General features: G+C 31.4%; 1 protein-coding gene across 2 annotated transcripts in view; it reads right to left on the reverse strand.

Annotated features, from left to right (window-relative positions):
- Nucleotides 1–635: 635 nt before the first annotated feature.
- The window catches only part of LOC134687043 (uncharacterized), a 35,284-nt gene continuing 19,948 nt past the window's right edge, over nt 636–15,971 (reverse strand). Inside the window, exons 4-14 of one of the 2 annotated variants that reach the window (XM_063546994.1) lie at nt 15,261–15,341; nt 12,165–12,344; nt 11,605–11,711; nt 8,712–8,820; nt 7,560–7,833; nt 6,234–6,298; nt 5,844–5,918; nt 5,356–5,535; nt 4,412–4,503; nt 3,597–3,708; nt 636–2,913 (exon numbers count right to left, since the gene is read on the reverse strand). In XM_063546994.1, coding sequence (XP_063403064.1) covers nt 2,693–2,913; nt 3,597–3,708; nt 4,412–4,503; nt 5,356–5,535; nt 5,844–5,918; nt 6,234–6,298; nt 7,560–7,833; nt 8,712–8,820; nt 11,605–11,711; nt 12,165–12,344; nt 15,261–15,341 — 1,496 coding nt within the window. In that variant the 3' untranslated portion in view covers nt 636–2,692. The remainder of the gene's footprint in view (nt 2,914–3,596; nt 3,709–4,411; nt 4,504–5,355; nt 5,536–5,843; nt 5,919–6,233; nt 6,299–7,559; nt 7,834–8,711; nt 8,821–11,604; nt 11,712–12,164; nt 12,345–15,260; nt 15,342–15,971) is intronic. The other variant, XM_063547004.1, reaches the window with a different exon arrangement.

Here is a 15,971-nt window from a genome sequence, read left to right on the forward strand (position 1 = left end):
TTGTTGGTTTATATACTATATTTACGTGAAAGCGCTAGTTTCGTATATGTTATGGCAGTATCATACATATAATGACATAATGCCAACTTTACGACAAAATGACGACTTCAATTACCTCATTGGAAACTTTCTCTTTAAATGTCTCATCATCCACAATGAGTATACATCTCTCATTCTAATACTTTCCCTTGGAATTATGATTCATAGATAGGAGTTGATGATTTTAAGGAAACTGTTAATTCAAATGTTCATTGATATGCTTTATTTGATGTAGTCCCAATCATGTTTTTCTTTGTTATAGACATGCATCTGTTATTTTCAAAACGAGTGAATAAAGAATTGTCAACCCTCACTATTTTTATATGGTTTGTGTCGCTTAATCTTAACGTTCTATGTATTGTATTGAGCATGCTCTGTTATTCGTCTTTTACTGTTTCTTCTTTATGATCGAAAATACACTATAATTGAATGTTACATTTTAAGAATATTGTACAAGACTAAAACTGAATGTTTCATTGGAAAATTTGTTCTTATTTTGTCTTGATTAAAACACCACCTATATGAACAAGGAGGAGCAAGAATATTCTTTGTCGATCTCGAAGATAGTATGTGGCAAATAAATACATTTTTATTAATTTAAATCTTTATTTTTTTACACAAATCTTATTTTCACTGACAAAACAGACATACTTTATTTACATTCCTAATCGTAAATGACTGAAAAACCATCTGAAGCATACACAGACACACGCCATTCTTTGGTTAAAACAATTTAACAAGCATGTGTAGTATATTCATACATACTACATTGTCTTACTATACGAAACAGAGGCTGTGAAATAACCATATTATATACCAACATTTTTTTTTGTTTTAACACAATAACCAAATTTGTATACAAATTCAAAATGGTTGACGAAGAAATATTCAGAGCCTCTGTTTCGGCAATAAAAAATTAAAAAAAATCCCACTTAATTTCACCAAACGAAGTCTTATATCACACTTTATGAGACAATAATTTAAACCATAAATATAAATTGTGAAATTTATACCAAATCAGAAGTTAACTGAAAACTGCAATAATTCGTATAAATCTTCTTATTTTTAATTGGTAACAATAATAAGACAGTTGATGTTAAAAAAAATACTCGTAAAACGTAACTATACAAATTTATTATGCCTGCTCATGAGTATTTAAGTACTTTTAATGTATATATATATATTATGCTCCTTTCCTTGTTTAGAGTACGTTGTAACAAAATAATGAAAAACATACTTATGAACGGTTACGCTCTTATAAATAGTCATACATTTCTTTCATTCATGGCAAGAAATAACGCAATTAATACACATACACACAAACAAACACAATTATAAACACACCTTCTCCTTCTTACATCTGCAACTCTCATTTATCAGCACTACTTGGATCATCACTTATTCTTAAAGAATATTTCATCACAATAAACTATAAATTACTAAGACATTTTTTTAAACAATATTGGTATCTTTGGACACCAACAAAAAATACCCTGCAATGGTACATGTAAGTACATACACGGAACACAGTAACATTTGGGAAGGTTTTACCAAAGCAATTGGAATGACAACATCATAAACTAATGTTTGCAATGGTAAAACAGAATGATATTGGATATGTATATCCTAAGTGATTAGGTTTTATGAAATTTTTCATTCATTTAAAATGTTCAAATGTCGATGTGATAACGAGTAATATGCTCTTTGAAAAAAACCCACATTTGTTTATATTCGAGTATTTTTTCTTATCAAATGCAAATAGTATTTGAAATGCAATATAGAAAATTAACATCATACACAGACTTTCGGTAAAAAAAAAATGAATATTTCTAATTCTTAATAACAAAATAAACAATGTGATGTCTGAAATTAAAGTGTATGAAATTTATAAGCCTATGATTGAACAACGATAAACCCTGCTGGTGTAGGAAACAAGAATATAACTATTCTGAGTATTACACATAGACTAGAACACTCGTGCAGCTTTGCACAAGAAAATTGTGAATACATAAGCAACTGGATCTTATCTGATAAATTGAGGTCCACGGTAATGCTTACATATGTGAGGTGAGCAAGTTTTTAGATTCTTCGTTTAAAGTGACATTAAACTTGAAAATGAAGATATTACTGAAGGTTTCAACGAATCATCATTCACTACATACGTAATATTTGTGTTTATGCTAAGAATTTTATCATGGGATCGTTTATGAACAATTTACCATGTGTGACAGATATTTAATTGACCAGTCAACAATGTTTTCTTTGACAAGAAATGAACTCGGCTTTACATGATGCAATCAAAATGATCAATCTTGTATTTCGTTGTTGTACCTTCTAAAACGAAAGTCAAGTTATGGAATTGTAGTGGCTGAGATCCAACACATCTATAAATAGCACCACAAAAGTAAACAAAAATATCGGGACTATGAAAATGATAAATGTTGCTATCACAATACCTTAAAAAGGCTATTTAAATGTCACCAAGGTTAACCTGATGTCATCTTAAGTAACATACGTTACTGTTTTGACCATTAAATAGTTTATGGCAAGCTTTAATGTCAGTTAAATATCCAGTCACAACACAACCGGTTCTCTTTTCCATCATAAGCACTTGAGCACTGTTGATCCATTGAATATTGATAACTTATGTATATCACCTAATGCTCTGGATAACTTTGGACAGTATCGTCAGTGATAAAAGCCAGACCAAACTTATTGTTTGTGTAGAGCTACGATTTGACCCGGCGTCTATGATACCACTAGCAGAATTATGTTTTGTTTTGTCTGGATACTCATTGTTATTATTATCACGATCTGATGTGTATCCATTGGGTGCTGCACTTCCTACCGGTGGCAATAAATTGCCACATCCATCTAAAACACACAAAAAGTACGTTTAGATATTTTTGAACCTATATTCAGGTACATTTTAATGTACTTTTGATGATTTCGACATAATCAAGAATTGACTGGAACCTTTATTCAAATAGGAAAACAGAATGCATTAGAATGATTCACTATACACCACAACCAATAATAAGCTCATGGAATAAAAAAAAACAGAACTAAAGATTCATAAAATGTCATTACCTTTGAAATTATTATTGAGTTTTGGGCTTTGGCATAATAACATATTTTTGTTTTGTTTCAGGTTTCATTATACTATTGATATCCTTACATAGATACTAGTAATAAATACTAAAATTTGACGTTTAATCTGAAGCAAATACTAATTACATTGCTGGAAACTACAACTCTGAATCAGAATATCGAACGCGACAATGCAATTATGTTAAAAATTACGACAATAACAAACTTCTTTCAAAAATCACCTGTGGATAAAGAGGATAATTGTTGGAAAAGAGTTAGTATCAAAGACAGTAAATTAGTAAAAAGGACATGTCTTGTGACAACTAATGAAAGTAATGACAACATCACCAGCACTGTGAGGCTTGATTATAACATTACAACGGGTTTATATAATCTAAAGAGTTCATTTTCTTCTCATTAGTTCTAAATAAGGAAAGGAAATGTTTGAAGAAAATTAAATTGCATACCTGCTGGCTTAAACAAGGCATAATTAATTTTCCTGCTTGTGATGACAGAAAGTCTATCTCTACAAAATTCGTCTTCATGTACATCGATTCCATCAGCCGATTCAACATAAGCCTGAGGAAAAAAAACATGGCTACATAAACTATATGTTATACAAACATGTGACTCATTTCTGTTAATATAAAAAAGGAAATAGTTTTTATTCTGTAATGTTTCTCCAAATGTAATGAATAGCCCAAAAATATCCAAGCTGGTGAAATATCATTAATATATGACATCAGAATACGTTATGTTTATATTAAAAACCTCAGACAAACAATAAAAGTGTTTAGCCCTTCCATATATTTTTCAAAAATGATATACTTATAACCGAATCTTAAAACATATGTTTTAATCCTAGAAGTTATAAAAATCAGCAGGCCTCAAAGTCATTAGAACTTTCGGTCAGGAAGATGATCTATAATGTTTTTAAGGAATTTCTTAACGTTTGCACTGCTCCCCTTTTCAAGCGATAAACATACTCATACATCAGCACCACCACTATTGTGTCATTTTCCGAACATTCCTGTTGAATGAATAAAATTTTCAATTCACTATTGAATATTCAAATTAACAACTTTGAACATTAAAATTGAGAATGGAAATGGGGAATGCGTCAAAGAGACAACAACCCGACCAAATGAAAAAACAACAGCAGAAGGTCACCAACAGGTCTTCAATGTAGCGAGAAATTCCCGCACCCGGAGGCATCCTTCAGCTGGCCGCAAAAACAAATATATACTAGTTCAGTGATAATGAATTCATCAAGAAAACTTACCAGACACTTTGCAGATTTTCGACTAGGATGGTGTGCAATAACAAATCGGACATTGTCTTCCTGCCAACTGACTAGACATTGGTATATGTCCACTACAAATATAAAGTTACTGAGTATAACTCGTGTACAAACATTACAATTATTATAACATTACATATCTGCCAACTGACTTGACATTGGTATATGTCCACTACATATATAAAGTTACTGAGTATAACTCGTGTAAAAACATTACAATTATTATAACATTATATGTAAAAGTGTATGCAATGATATGAATAATAAAATGGCAAATTCCATGTCTAATTCACAAGGGTTTTGTTTCTGTTCAATTGGTACCAAATTATAGGAACATTATACAAACATAACCATTACGTTAAATCCAGCCCTCATGAGTTTAATTCAATAAAGAGCTTGTAAAAGAAAGATCTGAAAATATTCTGAGAGGGATTATGCTTAATAATGTTTTGTAAAATTTTTGTTCACTTGATTCAAAGTAAAAGTACAAGGCTTTTGCATTCTTTGAAGTTTATTTATTTGATAAGAGACTAATTGATCAAAGTATTCGATTCTAAAATTGTACATTCATTATGCATGTAAATGTACATTAAAGCTGAAAATGGTTGAATATGTAATTAACAACTGAGTTCAGATGATGAATACTAGATCATATGTTATTTAATAAATTATTAATGAATCGAAACTGCATGCATCAAGGTATTTCTTAAATCGAAAACAGAAAAATCAGATAAAGAAAGCTGTTTTTACCTTTACAGAATTGCATGAAAAATTCCAAAATACAAGAATTGCTACATGAAAGAAACGGAAATATTAATTTTAAAAATAAAACACATCTGCTGATTTTAAGCAAATTGAACCCTCCCAAAATACCTTAAAAACTTTTTCCTGATCTTTACCAAAATCAATTGTATACGTAATGTTACCTAAAATTAAACTTTTGCTACCTGAACGCCTGCTTGTTTTTGGACAATAATGTTGTATCTCTATTTCATCGCTCATTCTACATCCACTGATAAATTGACCTTCGCAATCTGAGGCTTTGTCAGCAAATCTAAATGATCCTTTTTGTGGGCAAGATGTCGGCTTCATGTGCTTATGATTCTCTGAAATTCGATAAGAGAAAATATCAATTACACCCTAAGACAACAAAGCTTGTTTGATTTAAAGAAACTGTGCATAATTCAGCAGATAGTCTAGATCAAATGATACCAATATGACTACAGCATTAAGTATTCATGTATTTACCAATTTACGTGGAATAAAAAATAAAAATAACAATTCGCTCATTGAATATTATCTTTCATGAAAAGATAAGCATTAAAATATTAACATGAAACAATCGGATTATCTATCTAAAAAGGAACTTTGAAGAATTTGGAAATATTATAAGTTAAAATAATAAATAACTTACGAATAATAATAAACTTCAAAGCATTTAGGAACTGTGAATCACTGCAAACACTGAATCTATCATCCACTGCTTCTCCTGTAATATAGTTGGAAGTTAAAAAAAGAAAACTAAATATAAAAAAAGTTTCAATCTGAATATAAATCTAAAAGAAGTTAACGTGATACGTTATAGCTTGCTTTGAAGATTGGATTTGCTTATTGTACTGATGAAGGCCCAGACATATAGTTGCTAACATCTAGGTCATTATTTCTCTTGTGTAAAGTTGTATCATTGACAATCATACCATATCTTCTTATTTTCATATTTGATACAGATGTGTGATAAAGGGCCTTAATAACTAAATTTACTGCCAGGTTTAGAAAGAAAAAGACCAAAAAACATAATTCTTACCTATGTGTAGTTCAATAACTTTGTTATGGCGCTTTTTCAGTCGAAGACATCTGTATTTCGATGTGCTAACAATAGATAAAAACAAAAAACAATAAGCAAGTAGTTCAATCATATTATGAAACAATTGATACCAAAGGGCATAATGGTTACATGTGAGTTTTTCTTCTGTTTCGTAGCTAGTATGATAGTACATGTATATTTTTTTCATTTTTATACACACTGCTCAAATGTTGGTTGTCTCCTGCAATTTAACGTCGAGCTTCAACGTTTAGATTTTTACAATCCCATTCATGTTTTTTTTATGTGGAATAAAATTAAAATTCGATTTGAACAATTATATGAACATCAGAATATCAGAAGACCATAAAAGTCTACTAAACGTTTACTATCGCTCCTTGTTATCTGAACACCTGTATTTGTATAGCAGAAAGGTCGATTGCAGTATGAATATCTATGACCAACAGCAACTTTTTATTTCTACACCATTTCGGTCGTAAATAATCCAGAAAGCCTACCCGTAATTAAGGAGCTGACCATAAAGAAGGAGAAAACAGATAAACGCTGGTATCATTTCCTTTAAAAGTGTGATTGTTTCAAATTATTAGCAAAGCCCTTCATGTGTAAAAGTAAATAATGTTTCAAATATATCAGCTCTACTTTCCTTTTGTACACTTGATTACATTTGTATGGTAAATGAGAAAATATGATACGCATTGTGTCAAAACCGGGATCATATATGTTTTTTTTACAGCAAATGCTTCAGGAAACACGGAAGCCGTGCACTAATCAATGAAAATCAATGATATACAACATGCCAAAAATAGAATTTGCGTTAAAGCAAATGTCAAGAAATATAACCATATCAATGTAAAAATATACATATAGCTACATAGAAAGAATTGCTACCTGTAAAGTGAAATAAATTCATAAACTTTGAATATGTTATTTCCATTTAAAAAACTAACCAACATGATACAGTCATATCGTTGTGATAACGACAATTGCAAAAGAAATTAAAAAAAATATGTATATAAAAGGCAACAGTCGTATATAGCTATTCGAAAGTCATAAATTGATTAGGGGGTTACAAACTAAATCCGAGGGAACCATATCAATTATAAGAAGAAAACAACGGAACAACAGAAACACTGAACTGCAACAAATGCAAACGACGACATACATAACAATGGTATATTTGATAACAACTGCCATATTTCTTACTTGTTATAGGACATTTTAAGAAAAGAAATGATGGGTTGAACCTGGTTTATGGCTATCCAAACCTCCCGATTATATGGCAATGTTGATACAGTAAAATAAACATACCATTTGTCATCTGTTGCGTGTACAATGAATTCTTGAACTTGAGAGTTGAGTGTTTTATCTATATCATTGATGCATCTCAACATCATCCAAGTATCGGATCGATGTTCGTCTGCGTCAAATATAATCGTCTCTTGGGCATGTTTGTCCTTGATTCTGAACATCTGCGATTCCACCTCCAGGACATACTGGCCAGACAGATCACGCCATCGCTTATGATGGATGAAGAATTTGGGAAAGGAACATCGTTGTAATGGCCACCGATGATCATCTGGTTCTGTAACAAAGCAAAGAAATATGTTAATAGATAAAAGATGATGTGGTATGAGTGCTCGATTTGGAAAAAATTACCGTAGAGTCAAATATAAAGTTTCATAAAAATAGACTGATGAAGATAATTAGAAATAGGTGGTAAAAAGAATCTGCAAGGAAAAGCCGTTCACTGATTTCATGACTTCATACAGTTACAATATTGCCTTGGTAAACGTTTTTGAAAACTGAGATTTTTAAGTACATTGTACTAAACATTTTCCCATTTCATGTTGAATCGTACATGTAACTTCTATTATACAATTAATAGATTTAAGTATAAATAACATTTAATAGTGAAGTATATAATATATTTGTAATCAAATTTTGTATTATTATATAATATTGTAAAAAAAAACACCAAATAATGGCCTTGAAATTATCATTCTTTATGCAGAAAATGTTTGTATTAACTGACTTTCATTGCAATTTAAATTTCTCAGCTGGAATGTTTGTAATATATGTAATTGCTATAGCATGGTTGCACAAATTATTAGATATGAAGTGTGATTTATTTCATCAGCTGGTAATACTTTACAGCAAAAACTCATGTATGAAAAAAGAAACGTTGAACGAGTTCTGTTGTAAATTGAATATTTATTTTTTTAGGCAGACTCTAAAAACATTGTATGATGAGAGACATCCAACACTTTGTAATTTAAAGGTTACGTTCTCTTATAGTCACGCTAGTTCACCCTGACATGTAATGCAATACCTAACACTTACAATGTAAAGATTATCACTTTCCCAAAACTTAATTTGATAGTTACCTGACAATGTAATTACTACCTAAAGTATTTTGAAATAGACAAGCTACAAATAGGTGTGAACCATATGAAGAATTACCTTTGTCTAATTTCATTGTAGAAACACCAACCGTTGGGCTTTGAAGACCTTGACAAGTGGCGTCGGCTGAAATCGACATATCTCCGGACATACTGAAGAAATTATGCATCTGAAATGAAAATAATTGTAACTGCTAGCTAAAGTATTCATTTGGCGTACAATTAGTTATTTTCCGTCAAACTAAATTTGCCAAGAGGTTGTTTTGCAGATCAAATTGCGAATACATTTTCTTTGTGAAAATAGCTCGAGGAAAGACAGTAGAAAGCCTAGAAAATCAGTTTCTTTAACAGTTTCTTTAATGAGTAATGATGGGGATGTTCGGCTTCATGTATCATTAAAGATAGTTATTTCCAGAAAGGATTCTGGCATTTAATATCTTAAGATTTTACTGATTGAAATTTATTTTCTGTCCTTCGTGTCGATTTTCAGATAAGATTTGACGTGTCAAGTTGTCCTAGTTTGTATTATTCGACATGGCACAGGTGTAATTATCCTCAATTCAATTAATTTCTCTTGAATGCCAAATCTTGTACCTTCAATCAATTTAACCCATCAAAATATTATGTAATTTTTCTAAATCTCGACAAGGTTATTCGTGTAAAATATTCACTTTGACTGAATAAATTTTCTGCAACAATCCGCTGGCTTTCGATGTCATTTGGTTAAAATGTCATGACATTCTAATTTTGCTATCAAACTTAACATCATCGAATGTTAAAGGCAAATTCAAAGAGCAAAGGCAGACCAAAACATTTTAAATTTTTAAATAATTTCAGAAACAAATACAACATATCGCTTAATTAATGGCAGAGATTTTTCAGTGCACAAAGAAACGATACAGTGGAAAACAAGACACAAACAAATAAACATCTTAAGTAATATATGAGAACAATAGTCCAACGAACCTTCAACCAAAAATAGATTTAAATTGATAAACCATAGCATCACCCCTTCTAAACATTGCTATGCCATGTCACTGACAAAACACTGCGAACGTTTCATTTATCCTGTGACATACGATTTTTACCCTTAGGAAGAAGACCTTTTAATCTTCAGATGTATATTTGGAAAAAAGGATTACGAATATCTGAAAAATTGAAAAGGATCGGAATACCAAAGTTTTACTATACATGAAGACATTTGTCAACCCTCGAGAAGAGAAATATCCCTGTATTATTTTAATGATGCCTTAATGATCGACGAATGAGGACCAAGATCGATTTCCTAACATACATGATACAAATGATCAATTGCAATATCTTGTTACACAACTAGGATACAAATTTTAAGTAGAGCTTATCCACAGTGAAATTATTAGAATTACTGTAGCAATTTGAACAACTGGTTGGCTACTTAGACTTTCTTTAATCTCTTCCTTATATCATCTTTAAAATTGTACATTTTAAGATTTTTCCTAATTAGGACACAATTGCGTAATATGATAATCTGTGTTTTATTGATACTAAGTAGGATCAATAGATCACCCAGCACGACTTATCGTGACTCATAAATACAGGCTAATCCTGATAAAGCAATGTCCTCAACCACCTCCAGATTTTCTTTTCTACTCAAATAACAACTGTTTCATGGGAGTGCACAAAACACACGGCGAGACGAACGATGGCAAAAATAGAAAATAAATTAAACGTTGTATCAAATTCACACCGAAAAAAACCAAGCTGCATGGATTTTCCCTCATTATTGATGAGCTATCCATTGCAAACCGATGGCTTCTTTTACATTGATTTACTTTCATCAAATCTGCTTTTTGCCACTTAGCACCATTTGACAAAAGTACAGTTGGAAATTCCGATCAGTGACATCAATTAAACATTTCAATCAACAATTAAGCAAAGCTATAATATGCAATAGGAACATAATGTTGTTCATGCGATCTGTTGATCGTTTTTTTCAAAACAAGAAAAATAATCGATTTTGTTGAAAGAAGATTAATACTCAGCAGCAGACAATATGACGTTGTACACTTGGGGTTGTGTATAACACGGTATTTTTAACAGTATAAACTGATTCACTTCTGATTTGAATGAAATTGAGAATGGGAATTGGAATGTGTCAAAGAGACAACTCGACTAAAAAGCATATAACAGCCCAAGGCCATCAAACGGCGTTTAACACAGCGAGAAATCCTGCATCATGAGGCGTTCTTCAGCTGGCTCCTAGACAAAAATGCGTACTAGTCAGTGAAAATGGACGTCATACTAAAATTGGTTTGAAAATATGAACGCGACTTCAAAGCACGTTAAGTAGCTGAAACCGCTTAATGTGTTTATGGTTCACCAGACGGTCAGTAATGGGTTTTGTCGAATTTGTCCTGTATCTTCATATGTTGTAGGTTTTAGTGTTAGAATGGGGTAGAATTTATGGCGACACTTCATTTGTCATCTAGTGTTCTTTCTATTTTAGAAATGATAATGACTTAAGGGCATGGTTGAGAGACAACGGGTGAGTTTTAGTGTCTTGTTTGATAGTCATGATGTCCAAACTCAGAGAGAATGGCGTTTTACACATGATAAAAATTTGCTGCAACGTTCCCATCATCAGTCATACTGTCCAAACTTATGTCTACATGACCATGTCAGCGCTGGTATTAATAAAGACGAACGATTATTGAGTAGTTAATCTTAATCTACGACCTATTGAATAGATGTTCATGAATATAATACATACTGATTCGCAAATGTATACTTGTATATAGGATCAATAAAAATGTGCGAGAATAATTACATCAAATAAAGTTTACAAAAAAGTCACTGTTGTAGCTGTTCAAAATACCGGCAATTTGAAAGAATGATCGTAATGTAAGGGTTGCCTCTCAAATGTCTGACATTCACATATTATTATATTTAATTATAATTAAACATAATATACATACGAAGCATCGATACATCTGCTCTCTGGATGTAAGTTGTGGACTTTGGAACTTCCCATACAAAAATTTCTCTCCACTTTCCCAGGTTGCTAAACACTGAAAGTCTAGCTCTGAAATATATGTATATCAAGATTATTATCCAAAAGTCTCAGTTGAAATCATTTATTAACCGTTCAAAATAGTTAATAACACACGAAAAAAACCTGAAACTTCACAACTATATGTTAATGGATATTAAAATGGAAATTAAATTTTATTGTAATTCCTCTCACATATTTCATATTCTTATTGAAATTAGTCATGGCAACTGTTCAAACACTTTGTTTATTAAAATGCAAATTCAATTCCCAATCAAGCTCCATTTCGACAAAACCTTTACATAATCAACATGACTAGGGCAATCTTCATTTCTCTTTTTAATGCCAAAAATTCATTTGACATTTGATTAAAACTTTAGTTTTGAAAGATATTACTAAAACAAAATGTCACATAAAACAAAACTATTTAATCAGTTTTACAGATAGCCTATTTTTTTATCCAGTCTTTTCTCTCGCTTATTTTACCTTTATTACTTGTTTCCGGCATTCCTGGACACTTCCGGTATATAAATTTAAATTTGGAATCATCTGCACATGCTCTTATCTCTGATAATGGATTCTCACATTGTCTGTTATGTGTTGTACTGTTGGAATATTTGAAGGAATAATATCCTTGGAATGGACATGCTACTGGTATACTTGGAACTATAACAAAATAATGATGTAATGAAAATGATGATACAAGCAATTGAATTGTCTGCCAAACAATATGGAACAGAAAGAACATTTGTTTTTAACCTACCTTAAACTTATAAAACGATTTATTTTGAAATTGTGTATTACATGTACTTTTATTTATAAACTAATGATTGATTGATAGATTGTTATTTGTTTTACGTCCAGTAGCAATTATTACATGTATGCATGTGTGATCTATGTGTTTGAATGTCCCCTGGTATCTTTTGACCCTCTTTCAGGCGTCCGGGACTGGAACCAATTAGATCTAAAAATAAACACGATAAGTAGGTTCTGCAATAGGGTGAACCGGGTAGAAAGGAGTAGGTCCGGTAAGGGCCGGTTTTGGCCTCAAATACCAGGTTCATCTGACAAATGGGTTTGGACACTTTTTAAACACTTAGTGTCTATTTCAGTAGATTCAAATTAGTTTTTGTGAAAAATCTTAACTGATTAAGTCATTAAAAATGCACCGATTCAAGCTTCAATATAAAAAATCTATCAAATATGCCAAAAAATGTCACTTTTCAGATGGTTTTTGTTAAAAATGAAAGTGGCCGCAACCGTATCATCCTCAACCTTTATATATATTATGTGCTTTCATCAAATTCAACTTACATTTCAATATTAAGAATGAACACGAATGCGGGCAATTTCATTTAAGACGGAAACTGTCTAAATTTTAACAAAAATAATAAAATTGTGAAGGCTTCAGTAATTTATAAATATAGGAAGATGTGGTGTGAGAGCATGATTTAATGATGCTAGTACCCGATATATGTGCATTGTTTATTGTCAAAAACAGCCCATATTTATGTAGCAGAAGTTTTTTACTTCCAATAAATAACTAAAAGTTAACATTTTAACAATTTTGTAAAACTGCTATATTTTGGGCCAAAAAGGGGTCTTACTGGACCTACTCCTTTGAAATGCCACAGGAGAATGAGGGTATATTGAATAGGGAAACTGATCCTTGCAGCAGACCCCTCAAAGATTGATGCTATAGAGTTCTTTTAGCGTGCAGAAAGTGTGATACTCCTTCTACACAAATATTTGAATTCACCATCACAATTCTGACCAGACGTAGCTATTGCTTCATTTTTCATCCCTCCCTCCAAACCAATCAAACACCCCATTTTGGCAAGAGTTTTACTGTCTGTTGGGAGAAGACTGAATGGTACCATATTTCTATAACCTAGTCAACAATTCGGGCCTATTAATTGATGAAAGGGGAATAACATTTCTCAATAATTTGTTAAATAATTGAAATGTTTTAACTTTAAATCACATACATATTTTGGTTTTATATGTGCTCTGAGCGCTTTTTAAAATTTCAATCATGTACCTGTCCGCTTTTAGTTTTAATCACTCAGCTGGTATTATAATTTGAAAAAAAACCCATTAAAATTTCAAATCAATATTATTGCAATATAAAGTCACTGTTTTTAAATTAGTATTCTTAATTACACAAGGACAAACGTTAGCTTTTAATACTAGATTTTATAATTCCATTTATTATCTGCAGAGATATAGCGTTAAAAATAAGGATTTAAAATTGTTAGCAGTTGAATAAAGCCTGTCTAAAATCATGCTATGAATATTAATTCAGAGATAAGCTGACTGTTTTAGATCATTGTAACAGTGTAGAGATTTCGATCGAATAAATCACTGAGGCGTTAAAATGTCACTTATAAATAATATAAACTGTTCGCTTTTTGCTATAGTGTCAACAATATGATGATTTGAACGCAAATTGCCAGGAAGTTCAACCTAGTTTTTTCTTTCTCCAAATGGTGACATTATCTTGTGTTTATCGTTGTTCTGTGCAGATTTTTATGCATTTTATGCCCGATTTTGAATATATTATGAATGGAGTTATGCAACGATATTGTTCGTTATATGCTATTGGCATAGTTTCAGTTTAATGATTATTTTTAATTATTTTACGTTTCTGCCTCATGATTTGAAGTGTCATGGGATTTTCAAGTAAAGCGATTGTTGTAATGTTCAGTTTATGCAGACCAACAAAGTGACCATGACGGTACATTGCTGAATATTATTACAATACTAATTTTATAAAAATAAAACAAACATTTATAGTTAACACCATTTAACATATGCACCTGCATGAGTATTACACAGTTTGAATATTCGATGATATTTGTTTTGAAGCATATGACATGCGTGGACTAAAAAAATAATTACAGAAATTAAAATGTATAGAAAATTGTAATATCAGTATTGATCAAGGCAAACTATATCTACCGATGTCAGATGGAAAAATAGAATTTAGGTTTCACTTAGTGCTAGTTTATTAGCGATTAAAGTTTCACATGATAGGTTTAAGATATGATTGACACTTAGCGCAGGAAAATTTAATAAGTTGTAACAAAAGCACGACTGGAATCCATCAATAATTCAAGACTAGAAAAATCAAGACAACCAGAAAATAATTGGATACTGTTCAGTAAGTCAGTTAAAGCCGTTTTACTAAAATAAATCAAAAACATGAGTGTTTCTGCATGTGTATGTTGCAAACAAATTAAAGATTTTTGCGATTAATGTGTTAAAAATGAATTTCATGCGTTCGAGGCTTTTCCTCTATTTGCCTTCATCAGGTACACACAAAGCTGAATGTTTAATAGTCCTTCGTATGCCCCTGACTGTACTGACATGAGCAACCACAAAATAATAAGTCTTCTCTAGGTTAATTTGTCGTCGGTTTGCTGTCTCATTGGCATATAACCCATATCTAATTCAGCTATATAGACCTTTGGCAATAGACTGGTCGAGGTGAATGATAGAAGATGGTAAACAAATTTGTGTCTAAAACAATAGTGATTCACAGACACTTAGTCAATAGACACTTCATAACTTGATACTTACTTCGTACTACTGTATGTAATTCTGCTTCACCATGTATTCTCTCACATAAAGCATTTATATCATTTTCTACTAGACAATAACCTGGAATTAATAAAAAGCAGTTGTGTCAGTACTGTTAACACTTCAGCTACTAACTAAAATGCTATAAACGCTAGCATCAGCAATTATGATGGCACGCTGATTTATGAAGTCGTCCCTGTTTAGTTACTAATGACTGTTTAATGCTTGACAATTATAAGTGATTGCATATATGCATATAACGTGCAAGAAAGGCATGTGCAAGAATGCTATATAAACGTCTGAAAATACCAGAACACTTAAATGTGTCATGATTTCATAAAAAAAAGAAATAAGATATCAAATTTGACAGCTCTTTATATTCAAGGACATTTTGATATGGTTCAAAGCAGCTGCGTTTTGTAATTATCTTTTGAAAACTGAAGATTAGAGGCTTTTATTTTAAACGTATTCGTTTTGATCTTCAGTACAATATTAAACTATCATAAAACAGTTAAATTTTCATCCTTTTACTGCTGATATCCTGTGTTTAAAATCGATATAATTGACGCTTCCATGAAACTGATACAGCCGAGAGGTATCGAAATACATCCATGTTTCCCTGTCAACCTGGGTTGAGCAGACGACAGAAAACATCAAACTTTAAACATGTTTCCATGTCAGTCTCGCAGACAATCAAAAATAACAACCAGT

The sequence above is a fragment of the Mytilus trossulus genome, chromosome 1 (genome assembly GCF_036588685.1).
Source record: "Mytilus trossulus isolate FHL-02 chromosome 1, PNRI_Mtr1.1.1.hap1, whole genome shotgun sequence".
Lineage (NCBI taxonomy): Eukaryota > Metazoa > Mollusca > Bivalvia > Mytilida > Mytilidae > Mytilus > Mytilus trossulus.